General features: G+C 40.0%; 1 protein-coding gene across 4 annotated transcripts in view; it reads left to right on the forward strand.

Annotated features, from left to right (window-relative positions):
• TRAPPC9 (trafficking protein particle complex subunit 9) overlaps nucleotides 1–23,550 on the forward strand; it is a 460,345-nt gene that overhangs the window by 19,456 nt on the left and 417,339 nt on the right. For all 4 annotated transcript variants that reach the window (XM_038173943.2, XM_038173949.2, XM_038173944.2 and 1 more), the window contains 3 exons: nucleotides 3,513–3,729; nucleotides 6,247–6,390; nucleotides 19,860–19,986. In XM_038173943.2, coding sequence (XP_038029871.2) covers nucleotides 3,513–3,729; nucleotides 6,247–6,390; nucleotides 19,860–19,986 — 488 coding nt within the window. The remainder of the gene's footprint in view (nucleotides 1–3,512; nucleotides 3,730–6,246; nucleotides 6,391–19,859; nucleotides 19,987–23,550) is intronic.

Consider the following 23,550-nt stretch of genomic DNA (forward strand, 5'->3'; position numbering starts at 1 on the left):
AAGGGCATCCTGGAGGCCCTGCTGCTTATCTTAGTAGCTAGCTGCTCTCTCCATCTTTCTGCTTTGTTTTTTCCCTAAAGGAACTTTGAACTTGATGTATGGCAGCTATTTGACCCCACTGATAAATCTCTGTGCACGTACACACTATAAACATCCCATCTCCCACTGTCTGGGAAACCTGGAAATAAAAATGGAGAATACTGTGTATTTTTGTTGTAGCTCAGTCTGAATTTAGGGAGCTAAGGCAGGGAGTGTTTGCATCATGTGGGAGATGAAGCCAGATGGTGATGGTACTCAGCAGGATACGTTCTGGGAAAGAAACAGGTTAAATTTTGACACTAAGGAGCACGATCATTTTTTTTTTTCTTCTCAAGTGGTATTCAGTGATTCTTTTGGAATCATGTTACTAGTTCAGGGTGGCTCTTTCCCACTGTATATTCCTTTCTGCACCGTGTGCCTGATTATCCCTTGGCCATTTCCTGATGTCAGCTGTCAAATCATGGTGATGCCCCTCTGGAAGCATTTTATATGACAGGTTCTTCAACAACAACACGTCACTGTGATGATACTGGGTTATCCAGTGCTGAGAACTAGCCTTAAACTGCCTTGATTTCAATCAAGGATGCCATAACTCATCATTTATCATACGATCATATCTGCTATTTTGTCATTTTCTCAGCTGGAAGTGTTTCTGAAGCAGTATTAAGAGAAATGTGAGTAACGGGATCTTGCCAGTGTTGGGGGATCCGTTTTCCATATAGGACAGTGTGGCTGGGAATTATATTTCTGCCTTTTCAGGATTTATTGTGCACAGCATGGAAGCAGATAACAATTGTACTTCTAATTTGGGCTAACTTGAAGGAGGAGTCATCTTAAGTTAGAGAAGCAAACTGGGGGCTGTGTCTTTCTCTTGCAGGTAGGCAGAACATCAGCACAACTAATGGTAGGCAAAAAAACACCTCAAAATATAAAGCGTGTGCCTCTGATGTGAAGGAAAACTGATTTCTTTCCACATATATCCAGCCTCCTGAATTGTAAAATTCAGGCCTTTCTGGTAAAATAACGTAACTGGTGTTTTCTGATGGTAGGAGAGCTCCAGGGCAATAAGACTTCTCGTTGCATCCAGTTGTGAGGAATGAATTGTAACTGCCAATTACAAAGAAAGTGAGGTTATAGACGCTTCTTTGAATGTAGCAAGGAATAATTAAAAACCCATGTAAAAAGCTTCCCTCTTGAAAGCTTGTCTTAAAACTGTGGGCTTGGCTGCTTGGATAGTGAGCTACAGCCTTCACAGCTGTGGGTGCTAACTCGGTTTGTTACAACAATCAAATGAAAATGAACCAGGTTGAAAAGAAGCTGTGCCTCACATGTTGGCTATCTCACATCCATGCAGTATCTTTCACAAATCTGTAAGGCCAGGAAAGATGTTGTCTGCTGAACCCTGCTGCAATCTTCCCCAAATTAATTATTTGTTGTGTCTGTGTGGGATTGTTTTCTTCTTTCTTTTAAGCCCCTAGGTGGTAACACTGAACTATTTATGCCCAGGGAAAACGCAGCCTTGCTATCTTTGTTGCCAGGAGGAAACACAATTTCCTGCAACTGCAAGAAATGTTTGAGTAGCTGTATTGACAGCCATTGAGCCACGAGCTAGGGAAGTGTTAAAAACTTACTCAAGTAGGACAAAAATAAAGCTTCCAGAGAATTTTTTTCTGATAGCTGTTCCAGTTAGTGAGTGCTCATGTTCATCTAAAGAGCTATCGTGGCCCTTTCTCTTCCCATCTTAAACTTCAGTTTCCATAGTATGTGAACACAGATTTCATATTTGAGAAATCGTTTTGATAATTTATTTAAGCTTTTCTAACTGCAATACCTGATCTGCTCATGCCCCTTTCAATTCTGCTGCCATTTTTTGATTTTCTAGCTTTTAAAAAATGACACAAATAGGGAAAAGAAGAAGAAAAAAGTTGGAGCAGCTTCTTCTCAGCTAGAGTAGGTGAACTTAATGTAACACCTCACGTTCTTTCCAGATGCTAGCTTTTCAGGATTCTGATAAACGGCTTTAAAATTGATCTGTGTCATACTTTTGTGCCTTGTTTTCCTTCTAGCTGCATTTATTGATGGTTTTCAGCTTGGTGCAGTTGCCTTTTCACAACTGCAGTTACAGGTCTGTTACGTGGCTGGGCTTTGTTTCTGCGTTGTGCATTAGCTTGTGTTGTCAGGTCTGATGGAAATATCAATTTCAGCTTCAAAAACTGTGCAAAACTGCCCCAAAGCATTTGCTAGTCTGTCTATGTCTCTTAATCTTTTGAGCTATCAGATAAGGTCATGGTGCGTCCTGAAAACTCCAGGTCTCTTTGGGCCTTTTTTGGTTCTATCCCTGTGCCTAAAATTAGTAGTGACTTGTGAAAACAGATCAAGTTTTTGTAATTCTGTCAGGATTTACAGGACTAAAAACATTTTGATATTTCATAACACTTAATGATTTTTGCAAAATTTACTAGTGTGGCTGGTATCTTTTGACTTTGTAAGTCTTGAAGTATCTGAATTTAAACAGAATTCACAGATTGATGCTTTGAATTTTGCAGTAAGAATGGCAGAAATAGTGTTTCTTGTCCATTAGTGCTATTTTTGTATTAACTTTGTGCGTTCCTGTAAAGGTGCTAACCTATTTTCAGGAATAATTCTTAGTAATGGGAAATATTTTGTAATGCTTTTGGTTGTGCATGTTGGATGTTGTGCACTAGATGTCAGCATGGATCCACTTTCAGGACTCATTAATGCTTGTTGCTGGGACATAGACATGAAGTAGCTGATAACTTCGAGACTCTTGCAGAAGTTTCTTCTTTTGCATAGAAGAAATAGTGCATGCTAGGGTGGAAAGAATGATTACCTGGGACTTGTGCCAGCATATTTACGAGCCACAGTGTGTTGGTAGTTCCTTACCAAGTTTGTACGAACTTTAAGCTTAATGACACTTAACCTTTCACTAAATTCTACCTCGCTAGTTGACAGTCTGCATATGTATGGTATCATGCACTGCCTATTTTGTGGTTTACAAGATTAGAGACTCATAAAAATCGAGGCATTAAGTTTCTTTGCTTTCATAGCCTGAGATTTCAAGATCAGCTATCAGGTAGGTTTTCTCTTAAACTGATGAAGACACTTCACTTGCTAAATCAATTGAGTTTGGTCATGGTGTATCCCTAAAATATGGAGCTGGTTAGGTATGTTTAACTACTTTGACTACTTATTTGTTAGTACAAATGACAAGTTGATAAAGAAATGCATCTTCACTGTTCTTGGTAGCAGTTGAACTTGAAGCAAGTGTAAGTTTTCCTGGCAGTAGGAGCTGCCAGGACTGGCTATGTATGAACTTGCTGGCCTTCTGGGCTGTTGGAGTTGCCTGATACATTTCCCCCTGCCACTTCTTTTTTTTTTTTCCTGTTACTTAGATATATGCTTTTTTAAAATTATTAAAACCAATTATTTCCTATTTTCCCTTTAAATTTCAGCTTTCAGAAGAAGAAAAAATCCAGCGTTACAGCATTCTTTCCGAGCTGTACGAGCGTATTGGTTTTCACCGCAAATCCGCTTTTTTCAAGCGTATAGCAGCGATGCAGTGCGCTGCTCCCAGCATCCCAGAGCCTGGCTGGAGGGCGTGCTACAAACTGCTTTTGGAAACTCTCCCTGGCTATAGCTTATCCTTGGATCCTAAAGATTTCAGCAAAGGTGAGTGTTGCTGGAAAAGCATGCATTTGCTTACTAGGTCACTCAGTTGGCTTTCTGTAACTCATTTCCTTGAGATATTTCAAATAAAACTCAAATCCTTTAAGTATCTGTCACTAATTGTGACAAATAAAGCAGTTCTTTAAAGCAGCACCTTCACTTTTTGCTGCTGCTCCTTCCAGTAGTTCTGAAGTTCTGAGTGCCACTGCTGAACGTCTTGCTGAATTCATCTGCCTGCAGCAAATGCATTTTATTAGTGAGAGCTTCCCTTCCACTGTTTCAAAAATGTCTCGTGATGATACATTTCTCAGTACAGAACAGGTCATGTTTTATGTCTGAGTATTTTTCAATTAGCTGCCTCTGACTCATGTCTCAGATATTGTATTCCTCTTGGTATTTGTTGGCTTTTATTTGAAGAATGAAAGATTCTTTTACGTCTTTATATATAGACACATATACATTATATACAGGTATAATTACAAGCATGTACGTACTTTATATATATGTTTATATATTATATATATATATATATCTGTATCAATGTCACATTCTTCCACAAGTTAAATTGGTGTGACATTATCTGTAAGACTAGCTCTTGGTTAAGACATTTAAGCAATTTTTAGATGCTATATATTTTTAAAGTTGCTATTTTTTTGCATTTATTTAAAAAAAAACACACCACCCAAAACAGCCTGCAACAAGTAACTCTTCTTGTTGCTGTTAAGTACTCTGTTCTCCAATTTTTTTTTAATGTCTGCTGCCCTTCTTTAGGTAAGCTATATTTGAACATATATATTTGAACATTTGAAGCTGTATATAAAGTAATCATTTTTAAAAATGTCTTCATTTTAAAAATGTCTTCATACTGTGCTGCATTTTCCCTGTAAAAGAAGAGACAGATAATGTGCTACTTGGGAACTTGGGAGTCTTGAGTAAACTTCCCTGGGTTGCCCAAAATCTCGAATTCTTTTTGTGTAGTGTTCGTGAGCATTCACTAAATGATGTCGCTGTGGGAGTGGAGCAGCAAACAGAGAGCTGAACATCAACGGAAAAGGCAGTGAGGTTCCCTAGTAATAAGATTCTGAACTGGTTTAAATGAGAATAAACTGCAGCTAAGATTCTTTTCCCTTTTGTGAGAATACGTTGACTATCTTCTGTTGGGATTCCAGTTTGAAGACTGGTGTGGGTTTGTTTTGGGAGGAGAATTTGCAGAAATTTTGAAAGAACTGTCTATTAAGGAAAAAAAAAAGGTGATTGGTGTTTATCTTTCATTTTTACCTTACCTTTATGTTGCACTGAAGTGCTTTGTCAGGTTTTACCCCTAAAAATTGTCAGATCTTATCCTGGCTATTGCAGAGACATGGAAGGATCACTGTAAATTGTAAGCAGTGCTTGGTAAGAATGGCATTTCACGTGTGAGAAATAACCTCAAGTTGATATAAAAAAAACCAAAAACTCCTTAAGATTTAGTTCAAGGAATTATTTCTAGAAAAGTTAGCCAACTGCTGAAGGGTAGTCGTAGAAAGAAGACTGTTTAGAAGTTTATGAAGTATTGCACATCTTAGAATGTGTGTTACTTAACGATTACTGCTTTTGCTTGCTACTGATTGTAGAACCACAGAAGGGTTTGGGTTGGAAGGGATCTTAAAGCTCACCTAGCTCCAACCCCCTGCCATGGGCAGGGACACCTCCCACCAGCCCAGGTTACCCAAAGCCCCATCCAGCCTGGCCTTGAGCACCTCCAGGGATGGGGCATCCACAGCTTCTCTGGGCAGCCTGTGCCAGTGCTTCACCACCCTCTAAGTGATGAATTTCTTCCAAATATCCAATCTAAATCTCCCTTTTTTAGTTTAAAACCATAACTCCTTGAATGACCTAAAAGCAGGTTAAGTTTCATAAAAAAAAAAAAAAGCGTACTGAATATTACATTTTCAAAAGAAAGCCTACATTATGATGCACAGCTTATTGTTCTCATAGAAACCTGGCAAATTTGAAATAATTTGTAGTCTGAAACTTAGTTTTTAAGATTAATAATAGTCAGGAGATGTGCCTCGTGTCCTGTAGTCTAGGGCTTTTTTTATCTGACTTTTAAAGGTGAGGAAAGTATTGGGAGAATTTTTTTTGCTTGATCCTTGGAGAGATTTAGGAAGTACTGAATTTAGATGAAAGTGAAGTTTCTGTCTTAAATCTTGAATGAATTTCTTGTTCGGAGAAGTTAAAAATTGTATATCGCATTATATTTTCTTTATGAGAAGTGTTAACTTCGTTTTCTCAGTTCTAATGATAAATTTAGTCAATAGGCAAGCATATGAAATAAAAATTGCTTTACGTTCAAATATACAACAAACCCAAAGCCCCTATTTTTCCTACCGTTTTGAGTCCAAGCTTTGGGTTCTGTAATTATTGGTTCTGTTGGGTGATTTAAATTTAAGTATCATTAAATTGCTGCTTAGAATATACGGAAAAACAAATCTGATTGTTTTTTGATGACTTCTAGCTTAAAAATTGTTTATTTTGTAGGAACTCACCGAGGCTGGGCTGCAGTACAGATGCGGTTGCTTCATGAACTCGTGTATGCCTCCAGGAGAATGGGCAATCCTGCGCTGTCTGTCAGGCATCTGTCCTTCCTTCTGCAGACCATGCTGGATTTTCTTTCTGACCAAGGTATGATTTTAAAAAAGAGGAGAGTTACCTGCATTTTCTTCAGTCCTACAGTCAAATAATGTGACTTTGTTTTGAAGTATACTTAATTTGAGAAGTAGAGGAGAGGACAGAAGTTAGAGTTCTGTTTGATGGCAATCAATCAAGCATACAGCGTTATTAATTTTAAATATTGCAGTGTCCTGACCTTGATACGTAGTAGCTAAAAGAAAATTTTCTTAAATGTTTTCCTTCTGCTGATTGACTGCCTCAAGCCTAATGCTCAATTTCCTCTGTAAATATTTGGTGTATGATTGGAGGGCTTAATTTGGGATGTGTGGATGTGGTGCTAGGGACCTAATTTAGTGATGGGGCTTGGGTGGTCAGCTTGTTGGTTAGACTTTGATGGTCTCTGAAGGTCTTTTCCAACCGAGAAGATTCTCTGCTAAAGAAGCCCTTGAAGGAAGTAGGCATAGTCCTTGTCCCTGTGTTCATGGCAATGAATTTATAGCAGCTGAGCAAGATGGAACTGAATTCAGCAATTGTTTTTCCTCCTTTCTTCTTTAGTAATGTGCAAATGTCTCTTTTTGGTGTCTCCTGCAACCAAGAATTTTGTTGGCAGGCTTCAGCTTTTTGCCTACTCATGAATTCCCTTGTTTATATAGTGGCTCAAATCAGTAATGGAGAAAGGAGAGGAACAGAGAGGAGCTGGTGGAATAAATTATCTGCCTCTCTGTAGGTCGTATTTGCTGTTGAAAAGGTCTTTGGGTTTTCCTGGGCTCTTACATGAAGCTTCATTGATTTATGTATGGGAAGCTTCACTGAAGAAAAGGCTTTAAGCAGTTCCACAGATGTCCACATGTTGTTGCAAATCCCAAATCCTAAAAAGTTCCTAAAAACAACATTTTTTTTTTGTATTTGCCATGAGGTTTTGAATCTCATGAATGTTCTGTTTCAGTTTTCTCTATATGGGAAAAAAAAAAAGCTGAAATTCAAGTCTTTCTGGTCTTCAAACATTGCATGTCTGAGTAAAGCTTCAGAAGACCTCTGTTAACTCTGATGTTTACCGTCTTTGAAAAATTAAAACTCAGTGTTTTCCAAAACGTTTGAAATGTAGCTGAATCTTTTTAGCCATTTCTGCTGAAGGGGTCCAAAATAGAGCTGGCTATTGTGTTTGAAATCTTTTGCTGATAGTGTGGTGCTTAGACATGGTGAGCATTCCAAACTAGAGTGCCAGGGAGTACCAGAACTGTACTTCTGGATTATAATTTTTTTTTGTTAATTCTTCTGAGACTGTTCTTGTGTGTTATTGTGCAAGGGTTCATTTAGCATAGAAAATTATTGTGTATTTATAGTGTTTTTTTTTGTCCATTATTATCAGGAAAAATAAACCAAAGAACCTCCTTGAACCATGGATTGTAGTAAAGGACTAAAGCAAGATGCTTTGGATGCATAAAATTTTGCTACTTACTGTTTATTTAAAGTCTGTGAACATTTTCCATTATATCATGAACTTCTTACAAAGTGTTAGAACTATTTAGAACTTCACACTTTTTAAGATATAACTAGTATTCTTCTCGGATAATCATGACTGAAACTTCAAGGTTTTCTTTACCAAATAAAGGTTTCGTTATGAAATTGAAATAACACAGTAGCACCAGAGAATGCTAAGATTTTAGTATTATTCTCTATGGAAAGTTGCCACGTTAGAAGTTAAGAGGTAGAGGAAAACTCACTCTTTTTAAAACAAATTTTTTACCCAGAACTATTTTTTCTTAAATAAAACACACTTCCTATTTTTAAAGCTTTTAATTGAGGATACATGTTAAATCCTATGCTTGTATTTAAAATTCAGAATTTGCAGGTCGTCATCTTTAAAACTAAAACCAGTGGAAGTGAGAACTCTAAACTGGAAGGAAGTTACCAGGCAAAGTTTTGGTACTGGGACATAATGTAAGCCTTTTATGTCAGAGGATTTGCTTCTTGTAGACACAGAAAAGGAATATTGGCTCATTCTATCTTCTTAATCTACTTCCGTTCATTTACTGCTTCAGCTGAAGTTGAGAAACTGGGATTTCAGCAGACAGAAGAATTTGATTTCTTTCCGCTTCAAGTCGAATTTAAGAGGATGAGATTTTGTATTAGTAATGAAAAATCTCATTAGGAGCTCTTGCTTCTATTCACAGAACACAAATGCATTGTCTAATAGTCTGTGTTTAAAACAAAGCTTTCTTGTATTTGAATTAATTAAATGTCACTGATAATTATTTTAAGAACGCAATTTCTGTGTATATTTACTGGAACTACAATTTCCAAGCATGCAAATCCAAGTAACAGTATCATCAAATAAACGGGAGTTATCGGAGTCTGATTTAAAATTAAGCTATTTAGTTACATAAATCTGTAAAATGCAATCTTCTGGTTAGCAAAAAGAGGTACCAAACTCTGCTGTAAAGCTCTGTGATCTCCAACCATTATGTTTTAATGTTAACAACCCCTCGAGAATCACTTCTTTCAATAAGAATTAAAATGTGCAGTTGCGGAGTTTCTTGGAACTAAATCCATCTCTTTTGCATAACACTTTTTGAAACATAACGCTGTGTACAGCTCACGCTGAATTTAATTTGGGTGAGGTCAGATACCTGAAAAACAACATTTTCTGGTGGATTTTTATTGATTCTGATAGTATCCGTAATACGTAAAAGGACTGCAATTTATATTGTGAACAGATGATTCTGAGAGGGCTTTTCTAAACAGAGAGTTACTTAAAAACAGCAGTTACTGGAGTATGACAATCCACACAGAATTAACCTACAGAAAGCACGTGTGGTACTTCTGCAAGTTCGGGTTCTTCCAGGTGTTCAGTGGGTTTTGAAGTCCATCACACCTGATGCTTTGGCTACTTCTCTGGTGACAAGGATGGAAGTACACAAAACTGACCTTCTCTCACTGTTCGTGGTATGGCATGCAACGAGGGATGCTTTGTGCCTTCTTTGGACCAGTTCAGTTCATTAAAAATTCTCAAAGTTGGTCTCTTTTATTACTTGGGGAAATAATAGTCACCTTCCAGTGCTTCTTTGTGTATCTCAGCCATTAAGATCTTCCTGTCCTCTGGCTGCTCTCGTGCTTTTCAGTGTTCTGATGAGATGTTGGGCTGTACATCCGAGATCTCTGCTGATCTGCCTGTCTAATACTTCCTTAATCAGTAGTGTAATTACTGTGCCTTGCACGAAACACGCAGAGGTTATGTTTCATCTTTTGACCAAGCATTTTGGATGCCCCAATTCTTGAGGTGAGTGACACGAGGTGAGAGAGAGAACAAGATCTGGAAATACTTCCTGAAACGTGCGAGGATGCCTTTCTGTCATCCTTCTGCAGCACTGATTCTTCTGACATCACTAAATACAGCTGCAGCCTCTGCTACCAAACTGCAGATTTGGTAGATTGGTCTCCAAAGCAGTTTGAGATCGTGGGAGTAAATATGAAAGTGCACACTGACTTCTTGATGCTGGTTCTATCTTCTGATCTTGGATAACCAGCAGGCAAAGGTAACAGGAGAAGCATTCCGTTTTGTCACGACAAAATTTGTTTTAGCCCTAGCTAAACTGCAAGTGATATCCTGGGCTTCATTACAGACACGCTTTGGACGCAGGCGTGCCCTCTGCACAGCACGTTGTCATCGCTCTGGCCACTGTCAGTGATTCTCTGAAGGACATGAAATCTTCAGTGAAAAAATTGTTTTGACATTTCTCTTCAGGCAGAGGACGGACGAAGTCCTGCATGTGATGAAGGACGTAGGGGGGTCGCTCTCGCAGTAGCTGGGTGTTTTTTTTCTGCAGAAACAAACTTTATTAACAGAGTTCTTCAGTGTCCTTTAAGAGGGTTTTCTGTGTGTGGATTTTCATTTGCTGTGTGAAAGCTTTGTGCATTTTCATACAGCCTTGCACAGGAAATACCCCAGCGTGGCTGGGGATGAGAGAAACGGGAGGAGAGAAACGTGGTTCTATCTAAGAAAAACGTCTTTGCTCCTTTCAGAGGTCCCGTGTTGATTTTTCAAAAATACCCCGAGTTGTATAAATGTCAGGGACACGACTCTGAACCCCGAGGGGGCACGATAATGTCCCCGTTGCAGGGCTGGCTATTGCTTGCTGCTTCAAAATCGTGCGGCGTGTTAATCTGTGCCATTCAAAACTTCAGGGTTTGCAAGCTGGGCTCCGGGCTGTTTGCTCATGCAGATAATTTCTCGCTGTCCACAAGCTGCTTGTTCTCCCCCGGTGCTGAGGTCATCCTCCTCGACGGGGAATTTCTGCCCAACCTTATGCTGAATGCTCTTTCGGTTCCCCTTGTCCTCTAGATGAGTCGTGCTGGACTTGTCAGTGCTGGCTGGCAGACAGCTTTGATACAGCTGGGGGTAGCTGGAGGACCACAGACTGTGTGACAATAATCTGAGATCACTTTCAGACCCTTTTCTTTTCAGAATTTCTTTTCAGAACCTTCTCGTGCTCCTTACAGCGCTGTCATGTTCAGATGACACATCAACTGCCAGGGGTGAGGTCTGTCCCTTTTGCAAAGAAACAATGGGCTAAATCTGGGAAAAAAATCCCCAAACCGTGTTTATCTCTGGAAGTTGTGGTTAAACCTGGGCTGATCGTAATTTGAACATGTCAAACCTGGCATCTGACAACCCTTAAAATATGCCTTCCTATCTCATCGCTTGAAGGAGGAAACTACGTAGTATTTTGCAGACATTTTTATTTATGGCACAACTTGCATATGCATTCACTTGGCGATATTTAAATTTCAAAGTGCTGTGTAGAAATGCAGGAAGGAGTGAAGAATATTAAACCAAGCTCATAAAAATTGACAGCTAGACCAAAACCAACTGTGCAAATGCCCTTAGGTGTAACCCTTCTGCCAATATATTGGCAGCAGTAAAGGCCAGAGTTAGTTTCTGGGGGATCCTTACATAAAAACATTGTCTTCAGTTTGCCCCTGAACGCTGGGGAGGATTAAATCAAACTGCATCAGCACTCAGTGAGTTGTAGTTCCCCACGTGGATTTGACTAATGGCATCTCACTGAAGAAAGGGATGCAGAATAACCTACAGCCCTCTAAATAACTGCTGCTCCTCTTGAGCACGGGATAATTTAAAGCCACCTCAATTTGCAGGACTCTAGGAGCAACTTGTTCGTGTGTGTTCACCTCGCCACGTCCTGCTCTCTTGTTTATGTCTTGCTATGATGTTCTCATTCTTCCCTGTTCAGACAGCTCTAGTAGGAGTTCTTAAGAGCTCTAGTTTGAGCTGGTTGTTTGCCATTTCCCCTGCCTCTTCCCAGTGTTCCTCTTTTTTCCTTTCTTCTTCATCATATTCAGGTCATAAGCAGCAAGACAGTAAATATTAGAAATAAAAATGAGGATAAACAAGTAAGAATGTTTGATTTTTAACAAAAACAGCCCTCTCATTAGCTCTGAACTCTGAAAAGAGGAGCTACGTAGAAGTAATGAAGCTAATTGGAAGAAATAAGGAGTGGTGTGTTTGCTGCTTGCAGGGAGACCACTTAAAGATGTCATCGTGGATTCTGTGTGAGTGTGTTCTCCCTCTTCTCCATTAGAATAAATCTGAAAATAGTGAAAAAGCAGGGCAAAATAAATACAAATGGAGAAAATGTACACTGTGAAAGTGGATGTTGTGTCCAAACATGGGAAGTAAAGGGGAACACAGGAGGAAATTTAGGAGGAAAGATTCCAAGGCAGAGCCTTTCCTCTGCAGAGAATAAACCAAATGAATTCTTTCAAAGAGTAACTCGGAGTGGTTTTATGATGGGGAGTGATCCGACCTGTAAGATGAATAATAATAAATTCCTGGCACCAGATAAAGTTCAAAGATGCTAAAAGTGTGGGCACCAACTGATTCCCTCTGTGGCTTGATTCCCTCTATGGATATGACTCCCTCTATGGAAACGCACCATACACAAGCCCACTGGCCAAAGTTTTGTTTTTTCCTCCAGCTCTTCCACCTCTCTTGCAGTACTGCAAAGAATGACGCTGCATGCTCACCTTCAAGTTTTCCCATACAAGGTTGACATATAAAGGCATCAGTAACGTGGGTGGTATTTAGGATTTGAAGATTTGGAGTTAAGATTTGAGTTTTTCTGCCTTGGTTCTAGTGCTCTTTTGTTCAGTTCTGTGCTAAAAAACTTCAGCACTGCTACCTGCTCCTGTTGCTGGGAGTCAACAGCACTCAAAAGCACTCCTGAATATTTTAAAATCTTTTTTCCTTTCGTCTTATTCTTATTTTCCATTATTATTATTTTTAATACAGAATAGTAGCAGCCAGGTAAAACTCTCTGGGTTTATTTTATTCTTTTAAAACCTCACTTTGGAACTGGCATTTTCTAGAGGAGCTGGCACATTAAACAACTTCACTCTAAAACCACATTTTAAAAAAACAGGTTAATTGATTTTTAATAAAATACACGTCTTGTAGACTATGCTGAAACTTAAGGTTGCTGAGAGGAAAACCAAAATGCCTGTAGTAGTTTTATCTGTTTCAAATAGCAATCTGCTTATCCTCGTGTGGCTGGAGTAACTCTGGTTCAGCCCCCAGTTCAGTGAATTTTAGTAATTGTGGAGTAAATAAATGAGATTGACTAAGTCACCAACAGGAATACGAGATTTAAATTCATTTGGATACCACAAAATCTGGAAGCTAGCAGTTTGAGTCAGTGTTACATGAAGGAAAACCTGCTGTAATGTGAATAAAATGAACACTGACTCAAACTGCCTGGCATTACACACAAACCTGAATGTCTTTCACACGATTTACCTTAGTTTAGACGTCGGTTGGACTTGGTGAGGTGCAGACAAAACCTCCAGCCTCTGCTTTATCCAAATTGTCATGTGAAACAGCAAATCTATCACTAAAATAAAACGGTGCATTTCTTTATGACACAGAGTTCTTACTAACTTGTTTTGAAGTCATTCACAAATAAAATGAAATTTCCAAGCTGTACGTCAGAATTCCCATCTCCACGTAGTTCCCTCTGTTTTTGAAGAAGCCTGATGTGATTAACTGAGAGATGTTCAAATGAAGACAACTTGCCAAGCTGTTCCAGAAAAAAAACCTACTTTGAGGAAGGCATGCTTGAATTGACAATATGAAGACGTGAAGAATTTGTGGTGTTATTTGCTAACGTTTTGTGCTGAAGGAAGGTATTTTTTATTAACTATTTTACTAAAATCCAAATACATTTTACATGGCTGTAACAGACTCAATGCCCTCCTAATCAAGGCTGCTACTGAAAGGAGCACTTTATATGTAAGTAGAAATACGGGTGTTTAAATGTCATCCATCTGCTTTGGGGATCTCCCAGTATGATGTCCATTTGGATGTGCTTTGAAAAGAACAAAAAGATTCAGGAGTGCTGCTGAAAAAATGCTTTTTCGAACGGATTGGAAAACTCAAATCTGTTAGCTGAGAGAGCTGGCATGTTTTCGTTATCAGCTTTCAGACAGTTGTCTCGTTCCTTAAACAATGAAACTGGCCTTTTCTCAGGCAAGAGGAGCCTCTTCTCTTTATTGCTGTTGCTCAATATTACAATATTACTATATTAATATTTCTCAGTGGTTTACGTCCTGATCTTGTCCATACAAAATAAATTCTGAAATGTTTTTCAAAGAGCACAGACATCTGGAGTTAGCTCAGGTACGGTGGAGAACTAGGTGCTGAAATTTTAATGGCGTTTTTCTGAACTCTCACTTGGGCTGTGTCAATTTTTTGAGATTCCATCCCAAAATATTTCTGTGCCGGGCGTGAATTTCAGACTTACTGTGACGTAACGTGTACACGTTTTATGTGATTGCTAAACCCTCTTGTATTAAAAGACCAAATTTCCAAAAAAACTTGGTGTGTTTAGGCAGCCTCTCCCCATTCTTTCTTCCTCTGTGGTGGTCTTCAGAAGCAGAGAGCATTATCCTGACACAGACAGCTCCTCTGCATTTTGGCTGTGTTGACACCAGGTATTTCTCCTTTCCCTCTTCCCTGCAATATTAGGAGTAAAGCCAATGATTGCTCTTTCAAAGATAAACTGTTACACGGCAAATAACTGAATCCCCTGGTACTCAGTCCCTCCTTGTTAGGATGGAGCCACTTGCATGAATAGGTCATTATGAAAAGCAGCAAAGTGGGTCTTATCCAGCTCTCTATGGCACAGATAAATTATTTTCCTATCGTTCCTTCTCTTTTCCATCTCAAACTGTGAATTTTATTAGTTTTAGTCTCCGCTGTATTTATTTAGAGATTTATTTTGCTTGATTTCTCAGGTTCATATACTATACTGTCTGCCAGCGCTTTCTGCTTTTCCCCGTGAGAATATCTTCTGATTTTTTTATAGACAAAAAGTGGCGTGGGGATGTTCAATTTGTTCAGTTAAACGCGGAGATCAGAGATGTGAAGTTTGTTCCAGGTGACACTTGCAGTGTTCCTTTCAAAGCAACTGGCTTGAGACCCATGAGCAGTTTGAAAGCAAGGTTAACTCGCTCCACGTCTTGCTCTTCCAAAAAATATTAGAGGTGCGATTTGCTACAAATGTAGAAAATGCTGTCAGCTAATTCCTCTCAGACTTTATGTAATGGAAAAACTGGTGATGCTTGCCTGCAAATTAGAGGAGACCTGCTCTGTTCTGCTGAATTAAACAGCTGAAATACTGAGTAAGTGGGTTGATCGGGCAAGTCTTGCTAAGATGCTTCACTCACAACGTTAGCTTTCTTGTGGTAGCGAAGAGGGATGCACTGAATGTACAAATAGGATCCTTAACTATCCCTCGGCATCTCTCCCGAGCTAGAATTTGAGGGACTCATTGCAAGGTCATGAAGACCTCTGCACTTGTGCTGTAAGCTACTGATTAACTTCAAGGTAAAAACAATTTGTAGCTGATCGTTCATGAATACTCACTGCTCCAGCTTTTGTTGAAGGTCTTAAGGCATTTTGTGGCCTTTCTGAATTGCTTTTTTTCTTTGAAGGATCAGCAGCATCTCGATGGCACGGTGGTGCAGATCTCCGTGGCAGCAGGCACTTTTCTATCTTCTCCAGTTGGAAGGTGGCTCATCAGGCAACTTTCTGTTATGTGAAGGGAAAAGTTGCTGTTTCTGGGTACCGAAATTACCGTTTCTTGTGCTTCTTCTGCTGTCAGACTGACTGTTTTCTGTCTTGTTCCTTGTAATTTGTCAAGGAGAAGTCTGACACTTTGTTCCTGAGAGAGCGGGGTGGGCCAGCTGGCTGCCACTTGACGGAGCTGACTGCTGCACGAGGTCTCCTCTGTCTTCTTCAGTGCCATTTGCTGTTTTCAAGGGAGAAGGAAAAGCTCAGCCAGCACAACCAACCCTGGGTACCAGCTTTTTTTTGTGTTAAACCTCAGATTTTGGGCTTACCACCAGGGGAAAACTGAAGTCGGAAGCTTGTAGCTGTTTCCTTACTTTCCTTTTCAATATTTTAGCAAGTTGTGGAAGGAACCAGAAAGTCATTCGTCTTTCAGTGCAGCTGGCAGGTCAGACATAAACTGTTCCCTTTCCTCAGTCTGCCTTGCTGCAGATTGCTCTGTGAGGGACAGAAAATCTTCATCAGTACAAGACCCACCACGTGCTTGCCAAAATACACTGTATGTTAAATATTTGACTCCTTTTTAAGGGGTAGTGGCTGTGGCTGGGTATATTCTACATTTCTTGAGTTAAAGCAATTGTTTTCTTCTAATTTTCTCTGTTATTTGTTTGTGTGATATGGTTAAACATTTGGTTACCAAAGTCCTTAAAAATGTTCCCATATAACCGACCTTCTTCCCTGTCCTCTTGAGATTTTTTTCAGTGGCTCCATTATTGGGAAATGTTGCTTCACGTTATTGTAAAACTGGCAAAAAGACTTTTTTTTTTCATATTCAGTGGCTTTCAGTCACAAATGATTTCTAACTCTGCAACCAAAGCTTTCGGATTTTTGTGTTCTCCTCTTAGAAAAAGGCTCCAAGCAGGTTTGGGACAAAACCGAAGTTGATTGTGTTGACGTGAAGTAGTTAAGCAAAAAAATTACCAATAATATTGGTGGACTTGCAAAATTTTCAGTTATCAGAAGCGGCAAGAACGTGGTAATGAAAATAATTCAGTATGAAATAGGGGAATTGCATTATGAGGGTATAATGAGCACACTGAGATGCTTGAGTGGCAGTCCTGACCGTGGCTTTGTGCAGCTTTGTTTTGGTTGCAGCCCTTTTATGATCCCGAGCTTTCAACGAGTCTGCAGAGAAATTGGAGAAGAAGATCGGAAACAGTTATTCCACGTGAGAAAATAACCCCTCATTTCTCACTCAATAAATCAACCGCCCTAAAACCTGCACAAGAGCATTCAGGGAGGTTTCTGGGTGCGGCGCAGGCTTTTAAAGCTGTTGAGGCTAATTCACAGGTCAGAGGATCAAGTGGCGATTGCTTTCCTGCTGACACACAGAAGCATGAAGATGCTAGATGGGCAACCACCTCTAAGTGCAGCCGTTTTCCATCCCTTCTGTCCAAACAGGAAGAAAACTACCAAGAGGACGGATTTTTTTCAGGTGCTTTTCTTGGTCAAGGGAGAGAGGCTCCAAAGTTTGCTTTCAAAAGTGGCTCTCGGGAAAGATTGTGAAGCTCCTGCTCTTAGGTGGATGCTTCTCGCTGTGTCCTGTTGGTGGAGGTTCCTTCTGCAGCTCAGCTGAGATGCAGTGCTAAATGAAAAGCAGTCGAGCTGCTGACTCGGCTCAGCATGTTACAAACTGCACTTCATACAGCAGTCGCCTAGAAAAACGTCTTGTTTTAGCAATACCTTTGCAGCAAGCACGCTGAGCTTCTACTGTGAAGTAGAAACAGGACTCTGAAATCCATAAACGTCATTTTTGTCATTCTTGGTGGCTGTGATCCTTCCCATCTCAGCAAATTTAATGTTTATTTTGTGCCCTCGCTCCGAGAAAATGGCAAATAGCATCCTCAATGCTGTAGTCTGAAGTTTGTTATGAAAATAGCCTGGAATTGCTACAACTCCTGGCTGTGCTATTGTGTTCTGAGTGTCTGTGTATGTCTAAAAAATGTTTTCTGGAGTTATTTCGTACACCCCATTACAATGTGGTGAGTAGCCTGAGACGTGTCAGTGGAACAGAGACATAAGCAAGGCAATTTGTCATTTTTATGAAAAAAAAAAAAGCAAGTACAGGTGTGGAATGGTATCAATAGCATGTAAGCTTCAGCATCTCATTGCTTGGTCTGACAGGCAGTAGACAATCTAGGAAATAATCAAATGCCTTATAACAATAAAAGGGGATCCTACTGCTTAGTTCTCACTGGGCTTTATGACTCTGCATTGAAAATCCGTGGATGAATCCTGAACCTTGACGTTGCTGAGCTGAGCGTGTGGGATTAGCTGTCTCGCAGCAGCACCTGGTGAGATGTCCTCTTCCAGAAGCAGGTCCAGGGCCTCCCTGAGCCACGAGCAGTTTAACCTTAAAGGAGAAAATGATCTGATTCTCCCATTCCTCTTGTCACAGCTGTATCCTTCAGCTCCTGTTCTTTATTATTGAATGTGCTGTTTCTACTTACGGTGTTTCACTGTTATTACAGGTCTTGAGGAAGATCAGGCAGGCAAAACCGAGCAAGTTAAGAATATTTCTTCCCTGCCACGTCCTGGTAAAGGAGAGCCCCCTGTTTGCGTTGTGAAAGTTGCTGATTTTGTATTTCCTGACAATTCACACTGGGCAGGAGCTGGATCTGCATCTGTAAAGGAGCAAAGAAACGGCTTCAGGATGTTGCAGAATCATTAACTGTTCGTAAATCTGACAGCTCACTGCTGTCCTTATGTTGAAATGAATGGTTCAGTATCTCACACTTCACTCTCCCTTTAAATGAAGCCCTCCTTTATCTTTTAAGGGGAAAAGATATGAATAAGAGAATCCTTTGCATGATCTCCGTGGTGTATCTGGCTGCTTCTGGAAGTTGCTCTGATGCATTTTGCACTAAAAAGGAGTGAAGTGGTAATAACTTGGAAGGAGGGTGAAGTGTGGATGGCCAGGAGGCAGCAGCAACTGCCTGAAATAATGGATCAGTACAAACACTGCTCTGACTTTACCTCTGATGGCCACCTAGTCCAATTTAAGCCAGGACTGTCACCAGCTGTGGCTTTATTCTGCAGCATCTTGAAAACCTTCAGAGATGAGATTCCACAGCCCCTGGGGCAGTTTCTCTGGGAGCTGCGCTTGCTCTGCTCTGCTGAATGTGTTCCTGATACCCAACGTGAGCCACCCAAGCTGCTGTCTGTGGCTGGTGCTCCTTGTTACACCAGCTGGCTCTACAGGGAAAGGTTTGGATCCACCAGCTTAGTGGAGGTGCTGATTAGTTTCCCCTGGATGTGTCTCAACCTCTCTTCAAGGCCCACGGGCTTCAGATTGCTGGTGGTAATGTTCCAACCATGCCTGATTGCACCTCAAACATTTTTGTGCTTCTGCACCTGGGGATCTTTGGGACTTCTCACTGGGTTTGCTTCCGAAGGCACGCTGTGCTCCCCGCGGTGCCTTTTCTATTTTGTTTTATCTTCGTATATTTAGATTTCTGGGTATTTTCAAGAAACAATATAGTTATTTAATAGCTATTTGTACTGGTAGCACACGTACAGAGGAACATGTACGCTGTACCTTAAACCAAGGTAGGTCTCAGTCTTCAGCTATCTCATGCTCACATCTACGCACACAGTTCCAGCTTTGTTTCTGTTTTCAGACTCTGGTCTCATCAGACAAATACAATTTTATACTCATATATATCCCAATAGATTTTTTTTTTCCTGGAGACTTACTTGTTTGAATAGGTGGAAATAAGGGATGAAATTCAGAATTGTTTATTATAAATATGTATGTTTGCTTGAATGTTCTTGTACTTTTACATAAAACTGAAGGAAAAAAAATTCTTGGCTGTTACAATTTAGCAGCACAGTGTAACTGTTTTAAAAATTAGGGAGTTGTAACACAAGATAGCATGGAAACTAATTTGTTTCTCCTTTGCAATTAGTATTGTTTCAGCTGGTGTTTGAGGACAGGGCTTGTTCATGTAATATTGTTCTTATCAATAACCTTTACGTGCTTGATGCTGTTTGCTGTGGATATTTAGATTTTTTATCTCAATTATAGAAACTGTTGTCTTGACACTGAAAAAAACTAACAAAAGGTAGGTATACGCCGATGCTTTAAAAGTTCTGGAAGTCCATAGAACTATCTTGCTCATTAAAGACCATTTAAGTAGCTTTGGTCCATCCATTGAGGCTTCTGGTGCATAATGTAAGCGTTGTAATGCAGACATTTCTTGGCATTCTGTTAGAGTTATTTAGTAAAAATGCAAAAAAAGCAAGTAACGCTTCAGGTTCTAACTTCATCTTTAACTTTTGTTGCGTGCAAGTTGAAAACGTTTCTGACTCTCTTTGAAACAAATTTATTTTCTAGAAAAGAAAGATGTCACGCAGAGCTTGGAAAGCTACACAGCAAAGTGCCCTGGCACAATGGAATTCATCACTCTGCCAGATGGTTTGAAGCTACCTCCTGTTCCGTTCACCAAATTGCCTATTGTGAGGTAAGACTCCAAATGCAATCTTTAACTTTTCCACAGGACCTGTCAGATTTTAAAGGATACTGGAAGGATGTAGTCTTCTCAGTTTACGTAAGCTGTTCACAATAACATGAAAAAATGTCAAAATGTCAAATTGTTTTGAGAAGTTCTTAAGCAAAAATAGAGCCTTTGAGTAGAAAATACTTTCCGTGGTCTTTAGTTTCAGAAGGAGAGAGAATTAATTTTTTTAAACTGTCAGTCAAGAGTTTCTGATACAATCTAAGAGAAAATATTTTATAATTGCAGCTGAGATTTAAGTTAGATACCTGACCACACTGAAAGGCCACTAGTTGGTTGCTGTCTCCATCCACGGAGCTTGGAACTTGTCTGGGACTGATGCCTGTTGTAGCTGTTCCTTTCCAGATGTTGCATTTTTGAGTTTGGGCCTTTCAGTGGCCTGTTCTAAACCCACATTGCATTTCGTGCCCGTGTTCCAAAGCCCACCACGCAGTCACTCCAGTGAGCAATACCTGGTTTAGACTAAAGCCTGGTATTTGAGAGAGACACGGAGAGAGAAGAATTATCCATTTGGCATCACTGAGAACAGAAAATCTTTGTCAAGAAGTGGCTTTTGGAAGGAAGGGTAATTGGTATGCAGAAAAAGTATGGGGGAAGTTCCTGAAAAGAGTTCTTGGAGAGATCTGAGTTCTCTGTGGGATGTCATCAATGTTTCATGAAGCAATGTTCTGGTATGACAAAAAATAATAAAATGTATAACCAAAGAGTGAAAAGTCCATTTATTTGCAGATTACTTTCAGTAAATGTCTCTGAAATGAAATCAAGGTTTTACACCAAGACTGGTTTTCATGCTGTAGCTACTTTTACCAGATCCTCTCTAACTTTTACTGAAGAAATACATGCTGTCTAACTCTTTGTAGCTCATTTGCAGTGATGTCTGCTCACGCGAGCAATTTGTTGTGTGGGAGTTGCTCTCTGATGGCACAAATTTAACCTGAGCACGTACCTGAGATTGGATGCACATGGGCAACGCACCTGTGGGGTTCTTAAAAGTGTTTTGTCCCCTGCTGGGACGAAGCACAAAGCTGTGCGTTGGTTTGCCACCTAGGCCACGTGTCATGTCTGCTCCTGGGGGAAAAATGCAGCTTCTCCAAGGTCTTCCAGCTTTGTCCTCTCAGTGCCTGGGCAGGATTTGCTTAGCAGTGAGCATGTATTTGGGATGGCTTTGCAGGTAGCTGCTTTGTGTTCCCTGCTCGGTGGCACAGCACACGTTTTGGAGAGGCAGCTGACACCAGCTTCTTTGCCACATAACACACAGTGTGCACTTAGGATCCTAGATCTGTCACTGGCACAACCACAGTTACACGTGGGAGTGGGGAAGTTGTATGATTAATGTATTTTCAGCTGACCTTGGGGTGAATTTAATTCCACTGTAACTCTGTGGATAGTTCTAAAGTAGTCATCCTGCGTACTTGCAGTCATGAGAAAGGTGAGCACATTTAGGTTTTTCTGCCCAAATTTAAGTTCCTGCTTCAGAATGAGCTGAATGACTGAATCCCATTGCCTGGTTTTCTGTTGACATTACAGATGGTTGATGGCAAGTTCAGGTACCTGTCTCTTAGACAATTTCCCTGTCTACATTCTGAATATATAAAATAGATCCCTAAATACATCCTGAAGGTGAGTTTCTGAAGGCCAGTCAAAACTTTTGCCACCAGATTAACAACACTTGAGCGGGGAAAGGCTCTGTCTTTCTCCCTTAAAATGTTTTCTGCTCGGAGAGAAGCACATTTTCTATTTTGAGAACCACATTACATTTCCTTGCTATTCCAATGCCTAGCTTTAAGAAATTGCTCACCACCCAGGTGCAGCGATCAGTGTGAGCTTTTGCTGACCTGGCTGCCGTTGGAGAGCTGCTGAAAATAGTTCCTGCCACGGGGCAGAACTGAGGAGACAAACAGCAGGGCTGCTTAACAGGGAATTGCTGATTGCTCTCCTCTTCCCCTGCCCCTTCTTCTTCTCTTTTGGAAATCCTATAAAAGTCGTAGTGATAAAAATCCATTAGCTGACAAACTATTTAGTTGCATTTACCTATAAAAGCCTCCAGTTACATCTACGCAGCAGAGCTCATGTATTTTACAGCTGTCCAGCTTGTTGGAAAACAGCTCAGTGCAGGACTGCTGCACTCTTTGAGCTCAATCCTGCTAATTTTCGAGACACAAATGATAAATGTGTGGCAATGGGGTTTTGGCCATGGTTGAATAACCCAAGCTTATGATTCGATCTATGCTAGAGCCCTCTAGAAACAAACTTCTACTGATGCTGAGGTCTATTTACTGTTGGCGTTTTGTAGCCTATTAGTTTCTAATCCATTCAATGTGCGGTGCTTATTTCGGATGCAGATTTCTTAATCAAAGTACTGTCAAGCATTGAAATGCCTCGGTGAGGTCAGAACATAGTAGCACTGTTACCTTTTTCCCCCCAAACAGGAATTGAAGAGATTTGGCTTGGAAAAGTCTTCATAGCTCATTATTCATGTTAGTTAGCATTTAAAGCCTAGAGCTGTCCCTTATTTAAGTATTTACTCCTGATATTCCATACAGGCAGATTCATTTCTATTTTTTCTACCACATCTTTTAACTAGAAACTCGGTCTACTATAGATGGACTTTAAACATGTTAATATTGTTATATATTGTCTTGTAACCTTTGGATTTTTTTTTTAACATTTCAAATGTTGTAGTGCAATATAGAAAGCTTTTTTTGCATTTTTAATTGTTTTGATGAAGCTCCAGAAATTAAGAGCACGCAGGATGGGAAGATTTCCATTGTAGCATACTATGAAATCATCATCCAGGATTTTTTCAAACGCAAAATAGGAGAATTTAATGTCTTTCTATTCTAATAGATGTGTTTCTATTCCAATAGATGCACTGTTTACTTATGTAGAGTGTTTTAAAAGTATTTTCATTTCCCCTCTGAGCAAGTTTGTTTTCAATTAATATGGCTTTTTTCCAAAGAAAAGATTTTGTTCTTCTGGGTGGGTGTTGCAATTTTTTGTAATTCCCAATTGTCACCCATCTGAATTCATTAGGGCTGGGCCCAAGGCTAGGAAATGTATTTTATTCAAGCTTTTCACCCAAAGGAATTAAAGAAGTTGCTGTATTCAGTGTGTGACCCGTGAGTTCTCCAACAGGTGGCTGAAGCACATTGCTTCCCCTGCTCTGCAGTGAGATAAAAAAGCTTACCCAATGGTATTTATGGAAGAGTGGTGGGTGAGACAAAGCATTTCTACACGGAAAATAAAATCCAAATGTATTGTTCATTTCCTCAACAAAGTGTCATTCACACGTTTTGCTTTAAATTGCATTCTAAATTGAATTAAAACCCAATCCAAGAGGTATTGTGCTTGCTTTGAGGAGCGATCTGTGATAGTTTCTCTTTATTCCCAAAGTCTGTTGGTATGATGCTGACCCGAAGTGTTCCCAGCTGATAACGTGTGTTACATTTCTTGTCCCAAACTACTGTGGGTGTTCTCCAGTAACTTCTTATCAGCTGTTTGATATCAGAG

The sequence above is a fragment of the Anas platyrhynchos genome, chromosome 2, assembly GCF_047663525.1.
Source record: "Anas platyrhynchos isolate ZD024472 breed Pekin duck chromosome 2, IASCAAS_PekinDuck_T2T, whole genome shotgun sequence".
NCBI classification, from domain to species: domain Eukaryota; kingdom Metazoa; phylum Chordata; class Aves; order Anseriformes; family Anatidae; genus Anas; species Anas platyrhynchos.